Genomic DNA, 19,063 nt, shown 5'->3' on the forward strand with positions numbered 1-19,063 from the left:
CCACAAACATTTTTACTGTTTTAATAATGAATACGCCAAAATTTGAAGATACACACACAGTGTGCCAACATGTGCTATCTGCCATCACAGAATATCTAGTGTCTGTGCTTTGTGGGTCCAACCCCCTCCTCCATCCTCAAGTAGTTGAGAGGAAGGGTTTGCTCCCACAAAACACAGACATTGATCACCCATGATGTCAGATAGCACATGTGGCCATTTGTCTGTTGAACCAATGACATTTGGCGAGTTTGCACTGAATGTGTGTATCTTCAAATTTTGGCGTGTTCCAGTGTGAAAGCACACCATGACTGACTGCTGTTGTGAATTTTTATATTTTTATAATATATTTTTTTAAGTTTTTGTCCATGTTGTAAATTTTTGGATACTATAAAGTTTAGACCATAAAGAATAAACACCCAAAAAAATAAAATTGATATAAATATAGAATTAGAAATCTCTCTAATCACTGAATTTAGTGAAGTCGAGATTTGACTCCTAAATCTCCACAACAAATATTCGTATTTAAAAACACACAAAAAAATTGAAAAAAAAAAATATATAATAAAAAACATATAGGTTTTTGGGCATAAAAAATATGCCGAGAAGAAAAAATACAAAGGCGGTAAACACCCCACCAAAAATATTCTATATATATATATATATATATGTAAACAATAAATCGAACTATATTTGATAAACAAAACTGTGAACTTGTTAAAAAATGTATAATCTTCATAATTTTTTTTGTTGAATTACCTGAAAAAAAAAAGAAAAAAAATCCAAAAAATATTGTAGACTCCTAAGTACAAAAGCAGGGAGTAATGAAAAAAAATATATATATTTTTGTGGTCATGAACAAGCAAAAATTAAAAAACTTGACCTCAAAATTTTCTAATGGAGTTGCTTCTTATTTCTAGACTCAATACCCTGTTTGTAGATGAGTGAATACTGTGCAAAATGTGGTTATTTACTAAAAGTGGAGAAATCAATTATGCAGTAAAATTGAAGAAGTTAGTTAGAGAACCAGGAAGACAGATAAAAAGAGAAAAAGCATTAATGACAAACAACTGTATAAAGTCCAATGGTCTAATTATTTATTATTTGTGAGAATATTCCTTTCTTTGGGGGCCGAATTAGAAAGAAATATGATCTGGCATAGCAATGGCCCCCCGACCCATGAAGTACTCAACATATTTGTCGCGTACCTCACGAGCTGATTGGGGGGCCAAGCCAGCGCGACCAGTGTCCAGCCCGGGAAGGGGATCTGAGGGTAGTCTTGCCTCAGAACCGATGTCGGGTAGGTACGTCTGGGAGTGCCTGCGTAAAAAGTTGTGCAAAATGCAGCAGGCAAATACAACGGTGTCCAATTTATATTCCGCCAGATGTATCGATGTCCTGAACAGGCGGAACCGGTTGGTGAGTATCCCAAAGGCATTCTCGACTACCCTCCGAGCCCTGGCCAACCGAAAATTAAACACACTCCTCTCTGAGGTGAGGGTCCTCTGGGGAAAAGGCCGCATGAGGTGAGGACCAAGCCCGAAAGCCTCGTCCGCTAGGAACACAAACGGAAGTCCTTCCACATTATCTTCATCTGGTGGCAATGCCAGACCACCAGCTTGGAGACGATCATAGAAATCAGTCCGTGCGAACACTCCCCCATCAGACATCCGGCCATTCTTCCCCACGTCCACATATAGAAACTCATACTGTGCCGACACCACCGCCATCAACACAATACTATGATAACCCTTGTAATTATAATAGTAGGACCCCGAGTGGGGTGGGGGCACAATGCGGACGTGTTTCCCATCTATTGCTCCACCGCAGTTTGGAAAATCCCACCGCTGGGCGAATTGGGAAGCCACAGACTGCCATTCCTGTGGTGTGGAGGGTAGCTGTGGGGACAAACAAAAAATGAGATTTAGTACTTTGGCACAAAAACATCCTACAAGCATCCTTGTGAAAATTCACAGTATTAAAATTGCATTTGAAAAATGTGCATGGAGAATTTGGGGAATGAAATATATAGGGCCACTTAATTAAGAGACTCCACAGCCCTCTGATGGGGACTAAAAAAGTTTGAAGGGGGGGGACACACAAAAACCAAAAAGTCGTGTTTGAAAAAATGGCAAGGTGGGTTTGTCCCTAGGATAGCATGCTGGACAGGTTAATATTGGGTAAGGGACAAATATGCAGGTAGGTCAAGAATAAAACATGTAAAGCTTATATCAACATGCATAGGGAGAAAAGGGAACGTTAGTTAAACACACAGCATATCTGGGAAATAAAATAAATAGTTAGTTGCCCACATTATTAAAGACACATTGTGAGGTTAAAATGAGGAAACTTACCTTAATATACTCCTCATGCAGAACTTTGATGATGGCAGCACACGTGTCCGGTATGATGACCCCAAACGCCTGCGGAGAGATGCCTGTCGAGAACTTGAGGTCCTGCAGGCTCCTCCCAGTCGCCAGGTACCGCAACGTGGCAATAAGCCTCTGCTCGGCCGTGATGGCTTGGCGCATCACAGTGTCCTGCCTCGTGATATAGGGGGACAGAACATCCAGCAGACTGTTGAATACGGGGTCCGTCATGCGGAGAAAATTCCTAAAGTCATTAGGATTATTCTCCTGGAGTTCCCTAAGCAGAGGCATATGTGAGAACTGGTCACGCTGGCGCAACCAATTCTTGGTCCAGAAACGCCTCCGCCCCCTGTTTCTGGCCAAAGTACTGGAAAAATGAACATATCCAGCAGCCATCCCATAAACAGCACCAACTCGCGAAAATTGACGCTGCTGCTCCATCATGGCTTCATCCGGCTGGTCAGTCAAGAACACACTCAAACAGAAAGCACTCGCAAATCCAGCACTACCTGCGACAAACGCGTGACAAACAGATACGAGCGCACAGGATGCAACTGCAAAAGCAGAAACAACCTGCTAGCCTATAGCCGAATGACAACTACGTTACCGCAAGCACACGCACTGAACCCGTGAATACACGCTGTCAAAGCCTGGAGACAGAGAAGCGCGAATCAGCTCTAACCAAACCTTCACTAACACGAGCAAACCCGTAACTAGCAAAAGAGGAACAGAGGGCGGCGCCATTAAGTTTGGTCTTCCCCTTTATAGTGACGTCGTACGTAGTTTACGTGCACGCGTTCCGGTACGACGGTAATTTGGTCCGCTGGTGTGTACAAGCCAGCGGAACCAAACAAAAATCAGCCTTGTACGCCGGAAACTGTCCGGCAGACAGTTTTCAGCGCACAGATCCGGTCGTGAGTACAAGGCCTTACCGGTAACTTGTTTTCCAGAAGTCTTTCAGGACAGCAACGACCCGATCTATTGGTTTGTTGTGCCATGCTGTGACTAACGTATGTGTTTATGTGTTCCAGCCGGGGCCAGAGGTTTCTCTGTGACAACTGAGTGTTCTGGGGAGTGGCCTCCATTTAAAGAATTGGAAGAAGGTGTTTACTAAGGAAGAGGGAGGAGTCACTATCTCTCAAGGCGCTGTCCTGAAAGGCTTCTGGAAAACAAGTTACCGGTAAGTCTAACTTGAGTTTTTACCCAAGACCTATTATCCTCCATTGTGGCCCAGTGCAACCTCTATGCACAGCTATTCATAACAGACAACCCTGATTCAAGTTACACCCGTCCCTATGAATGGAAAGCATTGAAAGTGGAGGAATTTAAATTATTTTTAGGCCTAACGTTCAACATGGGGCTCACAAAAAAAATAAAACATACTCATATTGGTCCAAAAACCCCATCCACCACATGCCAATCTTTTCATCCACTATGTCAAGATCCAGATACCTCATGATAATGCGTTACTGAAAGACTGCAAAAAGGGGAGACAGCGTCTTTGCGGAATGGAGAAGTATTGGTTATCAGGTGGAGGGACAAACGAAACATCCACATGCTCTCAACGATACATAATGACACCTACGTGGAAATCCCCAGAAGAAACGGCCCTATCCAAAAACCACAATGTGTTGAAGACTATAATTTGTTCATTGGGGGAAGTCGATTTCAATGATCAGATGCTCGAACCCTACCTTCCCACAAGAAAAAGCCGCTATTGGTATAAAAGGTCTCCATATATCTTTTCAGTTTGTCCATTTACAGCACTTATGTAATTTACCGTAAATCTACAAGGACCCCCTTATCTTATCTTCAGTACCAAGAAGAAATTATCTCCTCCCTTTTGTACACTAAAAACTCACCAGATAGCATTCGCTCTGATTGCGTGAGCAGACTCCATGAACGCCACTTTATTGAGAAAACCCCCCCCCATGAAACAGGCCGAAAACGTCAGAAGAAATGCCGGGTGTGCACCAAAGAAGGAACTAGAAAAGACACTACATATTATTGCCCTGATTGTCCTTCCCAACCAGGCCTTTGTTTGAGTCAATGTTTCCTTCGTTACCATACTTTTCTACATTATTAGGAAAGTATGGTAAACGTAATTGTCATTTACCGCTATACCTCTTATGCCACTGTACATACCGCTGCCTGCTCCGGAACTGACCCTGGCCTGTTATACGACTACGCTTCTGCCCAACGCTAAACTATACCTACCTCTGCCTGCTTTGGAACTGACCCTGGCCTGTTATATGGCTACGCTTCTGCCCAACGCTAAACTGTACCTACCTCTGCCTGCTCTGGAACTGACCCAGTCCTGTTATACGACTATGCTTCTACCTAACGCTAAACTGTACCTACTTCTGCCTGCTCTGGAACTGACCCTGGACTGTTTTACCATGTTTTTTGCCTGCCTCTTGGATTGATCTTTTACCCTGCTATGCTAATGGGAACACAGGGGTCTCACATATGTGAGGGGCTCCAGAATTGTTTTTCTGGATGAAAACATTTTTTTTAGTTTTCTCATTCCCGGATTAGGGTCTGGTTGCCCGGAGACTTCAAAGAGATTTGGGTGGGAGAAACCTCTACCCCTGTCCCCGTTCTTTGCTGGCCTGCTACTTGGACCATGTTCCTGCTTACTACCAGGACCAATATTTTGGCACTGCTGGCAATGTCTCTACTTGCACTGACCCTGGACTGTATCCCTGCCAGTACTGACTATGGACAATATTTCTGCCTGCTGCCTGGACAATTCCATTCACCGACGCTGACCACGTCCCTGCTTGCTGCCTGGATCAGGGCTCTCCTCCTGTGGACAACTGCACTACTAAAACCACAGGTAATATTTTGTTTACCCTTTACTCAGCAGAATGTATTTTAGGGTGTAATTCTTGGTATGTATATGCTATGTGCTAGAAATATGAAGGGCCTTCAAAAATGGGATAGATTGTAAGGAAATTAGATGTGTAATTTATGTCCCTAGAACACTTGATGTTTTTTCTTGGATGTTGGGCCTCTATGTGGCCAAGCTGTGTAAAAATCTCACTTCATACTCAAGAGGAATAGCAGAATATATTTTGGGGTGTCATTTTGGCTATGTACATGCTATGTGTTGGAAATATCTTATAAATGGACAACTTTGTGTAAAAAAAATGCGTTTTCATTTTCTTTTCCACATTTTCCCCAAACTTCTGGAAAAAGATAAACTGTTCAAAAGACTCATTATGCATCATAGATTATACGTTGGGTGTTAGCTTTCCAAAATGGGGTCACTTTGTGGGGGTTTACATTGTCCTGGTGCTCCAGGGCCTTCAAAAGTGTAATAGGTGGTTGAGAGATTAGATGTGTAATTTATGCTCCTAGAACGCCTGAAGTTGCTACTTCAATGTTGGGCCTCTGTATGTGGTCATGCTGTGTAAAAGTCTCACACATGTGGTATCCTCATACTCAGGAGGAGTAGCAGAATATATTTTGGGGTGTCATTTGTGGAATGTACATGCCATGTGAGAGAAATAACCTGTTATAGTGACAATTTGGTGTGATAAAAATAAAAATAAATCTTAATTTTGCAAATAATTGTGGGAAAAAATGACAACTTCAAAAAACTAACTACGGGATTCAGATACATTGGCGCATATTTACGCGGGCGTAGCGTATCTTTTTTACACTACGCCGGAGCAGCGTGGAGAGGCATGCAGTGTATTCAGAAAGCCATTACTCACCAAGATGCGCCAGTGTAACGTATTTTCGAAGGCGTAGGCCAGCGTAAGTGTAAGTGGGCGTCACCCCATGCAAATGATGGTCCGAGCATGTCGCAGTGGTTTACGTCGTGCGAATAAAGACAAAGATGGACTGCCGCACTCCAAAAAAAGTCTTGAAAAAAGACGTGCTCTTTATTGATGGAAAAAATGCACAGCATACAGTCACCAAACAGTCGGGAAAATAGCTGACGCGTTTCGCATTGACTTTCAATGCTTAATCATAGCTAACAATGAACAAAAGATTTCAAATATATATACATACACACGCATGATAGTACTCCCCCTATTAGTCCCGCCCCACATGTGATTGGCTCCAGATAATTAACTGGAATACCTGGCACATGTGGAGGGGATCAGTGAACTAAACCAACAACACATAAAACACAATCATGGATATCAAAAGTAAAGAAAATATATTTTCTATTAATGGGTAACCAGACCGTAATTGGACGTTGCCTAAAAAATTATATAATATAGCCAAATGTGGCAAAATGGATACATGTCAATCTGGCATAGTGTAAAAACGAGTGTAAAGACATGTGTGGTAGTGAAAAAGTGAATGATGATAATGACAAGTGATAACATATGATGTGAAGAAAGATATATTTCTATATATATATGTAGATGTGCCAATAGTTAAAGAGTGTCTCATGATGTAAATTGTGAAGAAACTCCACATGAGGTACACAAATGAACACTATTTTGAACATGTAAAGTGTTGTTTTGTGATGACGCAAGGGCGAAATATAGGGGAGAATAATAGTGGTTTACGTCGGGCGTATCTTAAATGGCGCATGCAATCCTGCAATTCTGAAGAAATCCTGCAATTCTGAAGAAATCCTGCATTGCCTTCTGCCGCAGATGCTCATGGGTGGGTTTGATGATGTGGTGGGACATGCGTGTGAGGATTGCAGGGACAACCTGGTGCACACATCTGCTCATGGTGGATTGTGACATCCCAGCCACGACTCCACTTGTACGTTGAAAAGATCCACTTGCAAGGAAATGGAGTGTTCCCAGTACCTTGACCAGTGGCTGCACTGCATGTACGCGTTGTGTCTGGCTGGTGATGTCATCATGCAGGGCTGTGGCTATTTCCAGGATGGCATCAGGGCTGAATCTGAAGATGCGATACACCTCCGAATCCCCCATGCCAAAGACGTTCATGCGCGTTCGGTAGCTCCTCTCCCGTGCCCTCCTCCGTGCCTGTAGACGCTGTAGTGCTATGACCAACGCTGCCCCTGGCATGTTGGCATACAGATGTGTTGTCCTGCAAGTGTGGTTGCTCAGCTCGTCCGTAACGGTGCTGCTGTAGCTGCTCTCCAGCTGACCTGTGCATGTTTGTTGCTGAGTTACTCCTGCTTTATTAGGGGTAACTTTAGACCGTACGTACAACTTACGCACACCGCGCGTAGCCTGCGCCGGGCGCACGTACGTTTCTGAATCGCCGTATCTCCCTCATTTGCATATTTGAATAGGAAATTAATGGGAGCGCCAGATGTGTCCAGCGTAAATATGCGCCCACGATACGCCGGCCTAGGAAAGTTACGTCGGTCAGAAGAAGCCTATTTTCTGGCGTATCTAGTTTTGTGGGTACGGCGCATAGATACGACGGCGCATCCGTGGACTAACGCGGCGTATTAGTAGATACGTTGGCGTAAGTTCTTTCTGAATCCCGACCTATGCCTCTTACTAACTACCTTGGAATGTCTACTTTCCAAAAAGGGGTCATTTGGGGGGTATTTGTACTTTACTGGCTTGTTAGGGTCTCAAGAAATGAGATAGGCTGTCAGCACATCAGGTGTGATCAAATTGATACATTTTCAGTGATTGGCACCATAGCTTGTAGATCCTGGGAGTCCCATCCATGACCCCTCTTCAGTGTTCTGGCTGAGGGAAGAAGGTTCTCATCCAAAATTTTTCAATACATGGCAGGTTATGTAAAAAAAATAGTAGTCTAAAGCATTTTTCATTTCCCATTTCTCACCTGCAGACATTTCTGAAGAACTGAGTCTTGATGGTCATAATGGCAGTTCTCCTATGGTAAAGCCTTCCCTGATGGCACACCTTTGAGTGGTTTCTTAGTCTCAGGGCACATGCACACAGGCATATTAAAAAGTTGTCTGCACATTTGTGCTAACGTTTATGTGCATAAAGCCTACATGGACCCCACTGACCATGCCCACTACTGCTACACTACTACATCTTAATATTAACATGCTTTCAAGCTTTGCCTAACTAGAATTTTGGATATCATATTTTTTTTGCTATTTAGCAAGCACATTATTTTGAGCCTAGCAATATTTATTAATTTGACAGTCTCTTCTTTCTAATTCAATCAGCTTACAACAGTCCTTCTATACAATAACATCCTCCCAGGGAGGTCTTAAATTACAGCCATTGTGTTATTAACCATACATCATTGATGTATGCACCAGAACAAACAAATATTTAAAGTGGTTGTCCAGTCTGGGCAAAAAAAAATTATTTAAATTCAGCAGCTACAAATACTGTAGCTGCTCACTTTTAATATAAGGACACTTACCTGTCCAGGGATCCAGCAATGTCCTCACCCGGGTAAGTTCTTCACTAGACTTTGGGTTCCTGGCACTGGGTAGTCGGCTATGCAGCTTTCGGCTCCACAACCAGATGCCTACTGCACTTTGTGAAGTCCCACAGTCTTTGGGGACCTGTGATGTTTCCCAGAAGACTGCAATGGAGGAACAGAAGGAGAAATTCTGCTTGGATATCCGAGATCCAAGTGGAAGTGGGAGCGGGTACCTGTCAAAACCAGGTACCTCTCCAAAAAAAATGTCATGACCAAACATAGGAGTAGAGAGGGGGAGGAGGACTTAAAGTGGGACTTCCCCTTTTGGGTGGAGTTCCAACTTAAATCTTCTGTACTCTAAAATATGAGAAGATTATTTAGTGAAAATGTTTAAAATTTGTTTTGGAATATTAATTATGTACAATAGTTTATGCATTAAATCTGGACTCCAGCCATACCTTTGTAATAGATTTTTCCCTGGTCCAATTCCAGGATACATGTTCTATCTGCTGCTGAGTGTAACATGCGCTGCCTGTTCTCTGTTAACAGGCGCTCTGTGCGCCTGTCAATTCCTATAGTGCGTCTTTTTTTTTGGTTGTTGCTGTATTGTTGTTCTCGGCGCATCGAGGCCTACGGGTAACTGACTGCGTTTTGTACTTTTTTTGTACTTTTAAGAATTTAATAAATAAATAAATAATAAATACGGCCCTCTACTTTGAATCTGACTGCAATGGGTTACACTTGATCTCCTGCCTATAAAGGCCTGCATAGGAGATACGGGTGTGGTGCTATTATTGCCAGCCATTGGCAGCTGTTTGTCAGTTGTAGTGAGCAGTGTTAGGCTGAGCTACAGCTTGTAAGCATGGAGGCCCTGTTACACCAGCCACTGCTTGAGCTCCCTATGCTGCCACACCTTTCCTGGAAACCACTACTCCTTTGCTGCTGATGTCATCTCTGCAATACAGCTCTCTGCAAACTAACTACAGGACATTTGGCAACCATCCTCTTCATGAGAAACTTGTCTCCTAACCTTAGAAGCTACAAACGGATGAGTAACCTTATTACATTTATACTGCTATAGCAGATCTACTATTAGTGTTTCAACTGCTACTATAATGTTACTACATATATCGTCTGCTTATATGGGAGATACTATGCTAAACCCTGCTTGTTAAATACTAACTTAAAGGCTCAGCAACCTACAAGTTTCTATTGCTATGTCTATCTAATATATACAGTGTGACAGGAAGTCAGGTAAATCTGTGGGTGTTGTCACAGACGGGACATACATTTCTGCCTTGTTTAGACAATACACCAATTGTTGTTAGGCGTCGGCTGCAAAAGTGGCAAGAAGAGGTCTAAGGGCGTTGGAAGACTTCAGCTGTTCAGAATGAGGCAATTAAGGCCTCTATAGTAATCCAGAGGAATTACCCCTGATTTGCTGCATCCTGAGGCTTTCTGAGTGAAAGAGAGCAGTAGCTGAAAGTCTTCTGAGGAGGTGAGGAGGAAATTGTGTGATAAAAATCAAGACTATTGTTTTTCTGCTGTATGACCAGCAGTGTCTGCCCAGCACTAGGCTGTGCTAGACTCCATAGATAGGTTCATGTGTGGTGAAGATAGACGCCCCAAGTGGTCAGGGTTTATTTTATATTTGGTTTTGTTTATGATGTTTGGATGCTTGCACTTGTTTCCAGCAAGATGGAAGAACAAACCGAAATCTTTGTTTTCAACTGTCTTAGACTGCCTGTCTGTATAAATTCAGTGTGTAGTGAACCCATCCAGGGGGTCACACACCCCGCTACCAAGCTAACCCCTTACAACAGCTATAATTACCTCATCTATCTATGCTACATGCTTGAGCTTTACAGCCTCTCTCATGCAACTAATAATGAGCTGTGCTGTCTTTTTCAAGAGTACTTCAAGTTTGCTACTGTAATTACCTAAACTACTTTATTACGTATACGCAGGTGCTACTACAGTACTACAGTACATCTGATATACAAGTACCTAGTTGTTACTACAACTCCCAAATAATACGAGCTTGGCAAAGTACAAATGTCTTATAGGCCGCGGCCTAATAGTGTGAACTTGTTCTCTTCAACACTTTTCTTGGCTAAGGGTTGATGCTATTTCATGGCATCTCCCTTAGTAACCTAATACATCCCTGCATGCTGCTAGGAGCGACGCCTGGGGTTCCCTACTGAGAATCGCATGAAGAGGTTGTTGTGCTTTTTTAAGGTCAGTTTTACCCGCACAGTATTTATTTTTAATTCTTTTTTTTTAATGAAGATTTTTTTTAATACAAGTCAATCTATATGACATAGTCTATAATATGAAAGTTATTTACGGAGACGTATGATCATACAAAATAGCTACATTTATTGGTTGTCAAAAATATGAATATTTAAATAAAAAATTTAAATACCAATTGCGTTACATGACTGACTTGAAAGTCAATAAAAATACCCCCAAAATGGGCATGCAGTACACTTAACATTTGTGCCATGATAAATTCTCAATGTGGTTTCAATAATCTTGTGTAAATGACAATGAAACAGAACGTCTATTTCCCACGCTCAACCGTTACTATACTGCAGGTAAGTAAGTGGTAAACAATGTGAAATACATTGGACGTTTGTTTTGTCAATAAAATTGGAACTATGTAAAAAGAAAAATTTAATGAAAAATGTACTCTTTAGAGAAAAATCTACCAGTTATTGATTAATGAGAAAAAATCATAATTGCAAGATATTCAATACTTCAATATTTTAGAGAACAACATCAATACTTCAATATTTTAGAGAACAACATCAATATTTCAATATTTTAGAGAACAACAATAGATTCAAGATAAAATCAAAAATTACATAATTACCCACTCCAAAATGGCTATTTCCTACTGGCAAGTGACCAGAGTTAAGCTGGCTGCAGTGGCTTTCTATGAATCTTCATGGGATAAGGATATGTCTTCATGCATAGTACAAGTGTGCCAGTGTACCCCTCCCCGTCGGAGTCAGTCCTGAGTCATCCCTCCATGGGTCCTTTTTGAGTCTCCTTCAGTCATTGATCCCTCTCATCTCATTCACTTAAGTACCCATCAGGACAATAAGACTATAAAGTTTTACTAAGTTCTGCCCAACCGGTATGTGTCCTTATCTCATAGGTTGGTTGCACATATATATATATATATATATATATATATATATATATATATATATATATATATATATATATATATATATATATATAAATATATATATATATATATATATATATATATATATATATATATATATATATATATATATATATATATATATATTGAACATTCTGGTAACTTTATATTACATAAAATATAATTAGTATACTTTTGATTCCTACATAACATGCTTCTATATTCCTGTATAAATGTATATCTTTGAAAACAGTTTTTTCTAAACATGCACAAATTATATCTCTCAATCTACGCTAAATAATTATTAATGTGGATACATGAATCATTTTGATATGCGTTCAATGAATATGTGTTACTCTAAGTACAGGTTAATTCATATCCTTATAATCACAATTTGATATCTTTCATAATGCACTTCTATATTAAAATTACATTCATATATATATATATATATATATATATATTTCTTTCTTCTAATAAAGTCTCTAGATCACAGATGCTACCGTCATCATACTTTTCCCTATGACTTAAGATGTCATTGATAATCTAAACATTATTTTTCAATTATTCCATGTCAACATATATTCTTACTTTTAATATCATGTGTATTTATAATGCAAGTCAAATTTTATACATGACTTGGTTTGTGAAAATCGGACTTTAGACTGCTTTATAATGAACCCAGATGTATCAACAAATTCTTCTTAGGGACTCTTCTTGGTCAACATCATCCAGTGTTTTTAGGACAGCTAGAGTCAACATTAGTATTTACTGCAATGTATTAACAATGGGTTTCTCTGCCATAGCTTTCTTGAACAAAAAGTCAAAGAGCCCAAGACACCCGTTTGTCCACTCTCTGCTACTTTGATACCATTGTTCAAATCATTCTGAGTACACATCAGGCCTTGTCTTTCGTTTCCACAAAGGGCTCATAAAAATTAGAACATGGTTAATCCCCTGACCATTGGAGAACATGTGTTTTTGCTCTGAAAGGTTTGCAATAGTTCACTACTACTGGACTTTCATATTTCTGCCAGTAAATTATGAATTATTATTATTATTATTATTATTTTCCTCATAACCCACGACAAAACATATTGGAGTATAGTCCTCAAAGCTAAAATATATATTTTAATCGCTAAGGTCTGCTCGCATGTTGTAATGCTTCCATCCTTAGTAAATCACGCCTTTCTTTATGTGACACAGAGATGATGTATAGATCCCCCAAACTCCTGTTGCGAGGAGTGACTCCTGGTGCTTAGTACTGAGTTGTTGCATAAAGGATTGCATTGAAGGCCTTGTATCCGCAGTTGTGATTCACTCCCGTTTCTCCAGTGCTGTTACACTGAGCCAAATTCATGATGATGTGAGCATGCATGCATGTAAAAATAAATCACACTGCTTCAGTCTCCATTATCAACTCTGTCTCCAACACGAAACCCTTTATTCAGGTTACAGCTTTTATAGCCAAAGTGACATAAGCAAACGTCATCACATATGGGTGCTTCTGATTGGCTCATTCATATGGTCTTCTCTTATTACATCTGTTCCTGGCCACGAGACAAGCATTCAGTCGCCATATTCCTTTTCTCGGTGGGAGGGGATGAAAAGGAGGGGGTAAGGAGTGGAGTAGAAAGACATCTGTTTTTCATCTATATATATCTCAGTCAAGAAAAATACCACTGTCTTGTCACAGAATACTGAAATACACATATACACATATATCTATATATATATATATATATATATATATATATATATATATATATATATATATATATATATATATATACACACATACATATTGCAACAAGAAAGAAAATAAATAAAATAATAAAAGAAAGGAAAGAAATATTTGAGTGGTTAAAAGAGAAAGATAACATAGACATTTTAGAAGTTTTTATTTAAACATTTAAATAGTATGTTGAGAAGAGAAGGAATCGGACAAAATACAAGCAGATTAAATTTTGGCTTTAAGAAGATTGCAAGAGAGCCTCATGTGGCCCACAAAACACAAGTTTGATGTTTAAAATGAATGTCAAGCTAAAATCTTTTTTTTTTGGTTTTGCATAGAATAGGGAACATTTGCTAATTTGTTTTTAAATATACACTGAATATATATTTTTTAATAATAAACATGAATCGATAAAATGTGAGGAAAATGCAGTTTCAGTTTGTTTAATGGCCTTATATTGAAAACACTGGGATAAAATAATCTTAATCTTAGAGATAAACGTACCCTTTCAATCTCTATATTTGTTATTAGGCCTACCTCTCCCAAAAATCTCCAAAAATCTTCGCAAACGAATGGCTTTCCTTTTACTGGCAGCCAAGCGTGTCATTCCTCAATGCTGGAGAGCTACCTCCCCTCCCACTTTTGCACACTTTTTATCAACAATTGCTGATATTCGAAGGATGGAACGTCTTACAGCTGTTATAGACAATTCTCTACCCAAATTCGAAGCTATTTGGGAGAGATGGGACTCTTCTGATTTTTAACACAGAGCCTCATTCTACCCCACCATAACTGCTTACCCATTGTCCATGTCCCTACAGATTTGTATAGTATGATTCTCTTCCTATAGGTAATAGACTGTTGATATATACTTATGCTCAGCAGAGCCATGATAAGTTGTTCATGTTGAACCCACTACTTATTTTCTATCTTATGGTATAACTATCTTGTATGCGACCAGACTTGTATGTTCCCTGCTGAAAATGTGACTGTTCATTTCTTGCACTCTTAATCATTCAAATGTCTGGATTATATAATTACTTTGTCTGATTTGAAATAAATAAATAAACAATTTAAAAATAAAAAATAAAATAATCTTAATCTTTTACTCTTTTATTTTGTAAATAATGAATTGTGGGCCTCAGTAGACATAATGGGGGATGTAATAAAAGACAAGACAAGTTCTATCCTCAACTGGTACCGTTGTCCATACCAGCTTCTATTTTTTTTCCACATAACTTAGAAAATTCAAATTTTAAAACTGACCAACTGCCCTCCAGATGAGATAAAGTTTAAACCAAATTTGTCCCAGACACTTTGGGGTTGATTTACTAAAGGCAACTAGACTGTGCACTCTGCAAGAGCATTTGCTCCAGAGCTTAGTAAATAAGCAGAAGCTCTGCCGACTTTTATTATCCAATCATATGCAAGCAAAAAGGCTGTTTTTTATTTTTTTATTTTCCTTGTTTGTGATTGGGTATTCTTTGTAAAGTGAAGCTTTAGCTTATACTAAGCTTTGGAGCAACTGCACTTGCACTTTGCCAAGTACACAGACTATTTCCCTTTAGTAAATCCACCCCTCTGTATCAATTCCTTCCAATGTGGCCCTTTAAAGATTAATTCCACTGTATTTGGTCCACTATTGCATTTGAGTTTGACACACTCTAAAGCAGTGGTTCTCAACCTTCTAGTGCCGTGACCCCTTGATAAAATTTCCCAAGTTGTGGGGACCCCTAACAGTAAAATTATTTTCATAGCATGAGTTGAAAGCACCCAAGGCAAGACAAATAATTTGCGCCCCTAACCTGCGGACATTTAGCCCTCCCTGAGTGCCTTCCACTCGTACTTATGGTACATTTTAGGATGTACCACCCTTCTTCTTTGTTCTCCTTTCTTTCCCTTTTATCTCTCTCTATCCTAATTCCCTATTTATTTCCCCCATCTTTCCCTCTAACTGTCTTTCTTGCTCTCTATTTTTTTCCTTTCTCTCCCTTTTTCTTTGTTCCTCCCCCCTCTTATCATCTCCCTTCCTGGGAAAACAGTGTGGGCTTCAGGAACAGCCCAGGATCTGGTGACCCCTGGCTAATCATCATTTGACCCCTGAGGGGGTTCCCGACCCCCAGGTTAAGAACCACTGTTCTAAAGAGTAAAGAATATTTTTGTTTCTTTCAGCTATCTGAAGAAGCCCGACTGGACAGATCTGTCAATTGTATGCCATTGCCGAAGAAAATTAAAAACATCAAACCAGGAACAGTTTGTGAGACAGCTGGATGGGGAAAAACTTCATACAAGGATAAATACAGCTCTACATATCTAATGGAAGTGAATGTACCAATAATAAGCAATCAAAAGTGTAAAGCCATGTGGAAAAAGAGGAACCTAAAAATAACAAAAAACATGTTGTGTACCCTTGTGGACAAAGATGGAAAAGACACATGTAATGTAAGTAAGCTGTGGACAAATGTGGTGCACTGTTATTCAGCTCTGTAGTTCATGTCCCCCCCCCATGCAGCCATGTCCCCCCCCCCCATGCAGCCATGTCTCCCCCCCATATCCAGCCATGTCCCCCATATGCAGCCATGTCTCCCCCCCCATATGCAGCCATGTCTCCCCCCATATCCAGCCATGTCCCCCCCAATGCAGCCATGTCCCCCATATGCAGCCATGTCTCCCCCCCCATATCCAGCCATGTCCCCCCATATGCAGCCATGTCCCCCCACAAATGCAGCCATGTCCCCCCCATATATGCAGCCATGTCCTCCCCATACCAGCCATGTCCCCCCCCATATGCAGCAATGTCCTCCCCATACCAGCCATGTCCCCCCCATATGCAACAATGTCCTCCCCATACCAGCCATGTCCCCCCAATATGCAGCCATGTCCTCCCCATACCAGCCATGTCCCCCCCCATATGCAGCAATGTCCTCCCCATACCAGCCATGTCCCCCCCCATATGCAACAATGTCCTCCCCATACCAGCCATGTCCCCCCCCATATGCAGCCATGTCCTCCCCATACCAGCCATGTCCCCCCCATATGCAGCCATGTCCTCCCCATAGCGACCAGTAGATTACAGACAGTTGCCTGGGCATGCTGACCAACTATTCCACAGCATCAAACAGTGCAATGCAGAGGGAGAACTTGCAAAGTTAGAGCTGTGGTAGGGAGCAAGATCCGCATAAGCCGATGCCTCCTCTGTAGTACCTGCTTCTGTCCCATACGGAATAATACCAACTGCACTCCACCTCAGGTGTTAAAGTTGATGATCTCGCTCTCACTCTCTCATACTGGTCACTGGAAGTTTAACATGGCACCTCATGGGAAAGAACTCTCTGAGTATCTAAAAAAAAGAATTGTTGCTCTACATAAAGATGGCCTAGGCTATAAGAAGATTGCAAAGACCCTAAAACTGAGCTGCAGCAAGGTGGCCAACACCATACAGCGGTTTAACAGGACAGGTTCCACTCAGAACAGGCCTCGCCATGGTCAACCAAAGAAGTTGAGTGCACGTTCTCATCGTCACATCCAAAGGTTGTTTTTGGGAAATAGATGTATGAGGGCTGCCAGCATTGAGTCAGAGGTTGAATGGGTGGGGGGGGGGGGGTCAGCCTGTCAGTGCTCAGACCATACACCCCACACTACATCAAATTGGTCTGCATGGCTGTCGTCCCAGAAAGAAGCATCTTCTAAAGATGATGCATAAGAAAGCCCGCAAACAGTTTGCTGAAGACAAGCAGACAAAGACATGGATTATTTGAACCATGTCCTGTGGTCTAATGAGACCAAAATACATTTATTTTCTTCAGATGGTGTCAAGTGTGTGTGGCGGCAACCAGGTGAGGAGTACAAAGATAAGTGTGTCTTGCCTACAGTCAAGCATGGTGGTGGGAGTGTCATGGTCTGGGGCTGCATGAGTGCTGCCGGCACTAGGGAACTACAGTTCATTGAGGGAACCATGAATACCAACATGTACTGTGACATACTGAAGCAGAGCATGATCCCCTCCCTTCGGAGACCTGGCCGCAGGGCAGTATTCCAACATGATAACGACCCCAAACACACCTCCATGACGACCACAGCTTTGCTAAAGAAGCTGAGGGTGGAGCACTGGCCAAGCATGTCTCCAGACCTAAACCCTCCACAGAAGGTGGAGGAGCGCAAGGTCTCTAACATTCACCAGCTCCATGATGTCATCATGGAGGAGTGGAAGAGGACTCCAGACATGTGCACTGCCCAAAAATTCTTTTTTTTTCGTTTATGTTATTTTCGTTTTTTTTATTTTTTTGGAAATTCTGAAATTCGGGAAAATCGAAAAAAAATTTTTTCCGTTTTATTCGTTTTTTTTGCTTTTTTCGGAAATTCGTAATTTGGTAAATTCGGGAAATTCGAAAATTCGTAAATTCGGAAAAAGCAAAAAACGAATAAAACGGAAAAAACGAAATTCCCGAAAAAAAACCGAATGAAACAAAATGTTTTTTTCCGGAAATTCAAAAAATTCGGAAAATTTCGGAAAAAAAATATTTTTCGAATTTTTCATTTTCGAAATTTTTCGAAAATGAAAAATTCCAAAATTCGAAATTTCGAAAATTAAAAATTTGAAATTTCGAAAAAGAAAAATTTCAAAAATGAAAAATTCGAAAATTAGAAAATTCGGAATTTCGAAAATTATAAGTTTCGAAAATTCATAAATTCGAAATTTCGAAAATTACAAATTCGTAAATTGGAAAAATAAAAAATTCGAAAATTAGAAAATTAAAAATTTCGAAATTCGAAAATTCCAAAATTTAAAATTTCGAAATTCGAAAGTAAAAAATTTGAAATTTCGAAATTCGAAATTTCGAAAATTCGAAAATTGAAAAATTCGAAATTTGAAGAAAATCGAAAATGAAAAATTCGAAATTTCTAAAATTGAAAAATTCGAAAATTCGAAATTGAAGATTCGGAAATTTTTAATTCGAAAATACGAAATTGAAAAATTCCAAAATGAAAAATTCCAAAATTCTAAATTTCGAAAATGAAAAATTTTAAATTTCGAAAATCGAAAATTCGAAAATTGAAATTCGAAAATTCTAAATTAGAAAATTCGAAATTAGAAAATTCGAAATTTCGAAAATTAAAAATTCGTAAATTCGAAAAATAAAAAATTTAGAAAATTCGAAAGTTGAAAATTTATAAATTCTAAAGTAAAAAATTTGAAATTTAGAAAATTCGAAAATTGAAAAATTCGAAATTTCGAAAATTACAAAAAAAATTGAAAATTAAAAAATAAACGAAAAATTCGAAATTTCGAAAATTGAAAAATTCGGAATTCCTAAAATAAAAAAAAAACGAAAATGTTTCAGAATTTCCGAAAATTCGAAATTGAAAATTCGGAAATTTAAAAATTCGGAAATACGAAATCGAAAATTCGAAAATGAAAAATTTGAAAAAAATGAAAAATTCGAAATTGCTAAAATTGAAAAAATCGAAAATAAAAAA

The 19,063-nt window shown here is 39.8% G+C and overlaps 1 protein-coding gene across 1 annotated transcript in view; it reads left to right on the forward strand.

The window, feature by feature from the left end:
* Window positions 1-19,063, forward strand: part of LOC120928282 (granzyme A-like) — a 45,502-nt gene that overhangs the window by 23,522 nt on the left and 2,917 nt on the right. Inside the window, exon 4 of the mRNA XM_040339382.1 lies at window positions 15,758-16,027. Within this exon, the coding sequence (XP_040195316.1) occupies window positions 15,758-16,027 (270 nt within the window). The remainder of the gene's footprint in view (window positions 1-15,757; window positions 16,028-19,063) is intronic.

This window comes from Rana temporaria, chromosome 1 (assembly GCF_905171775.1).
Source record: "Rana temporaria chromosome 1, aRanTem1.1, whole genome shotgun sequence".
Taxonomy (NCBI): domain Eukaryota; kingdom Metazoa; phylum Chordata; class Amphibia; order Anura; family Ranidae; genus Rana; species Rana temporaria.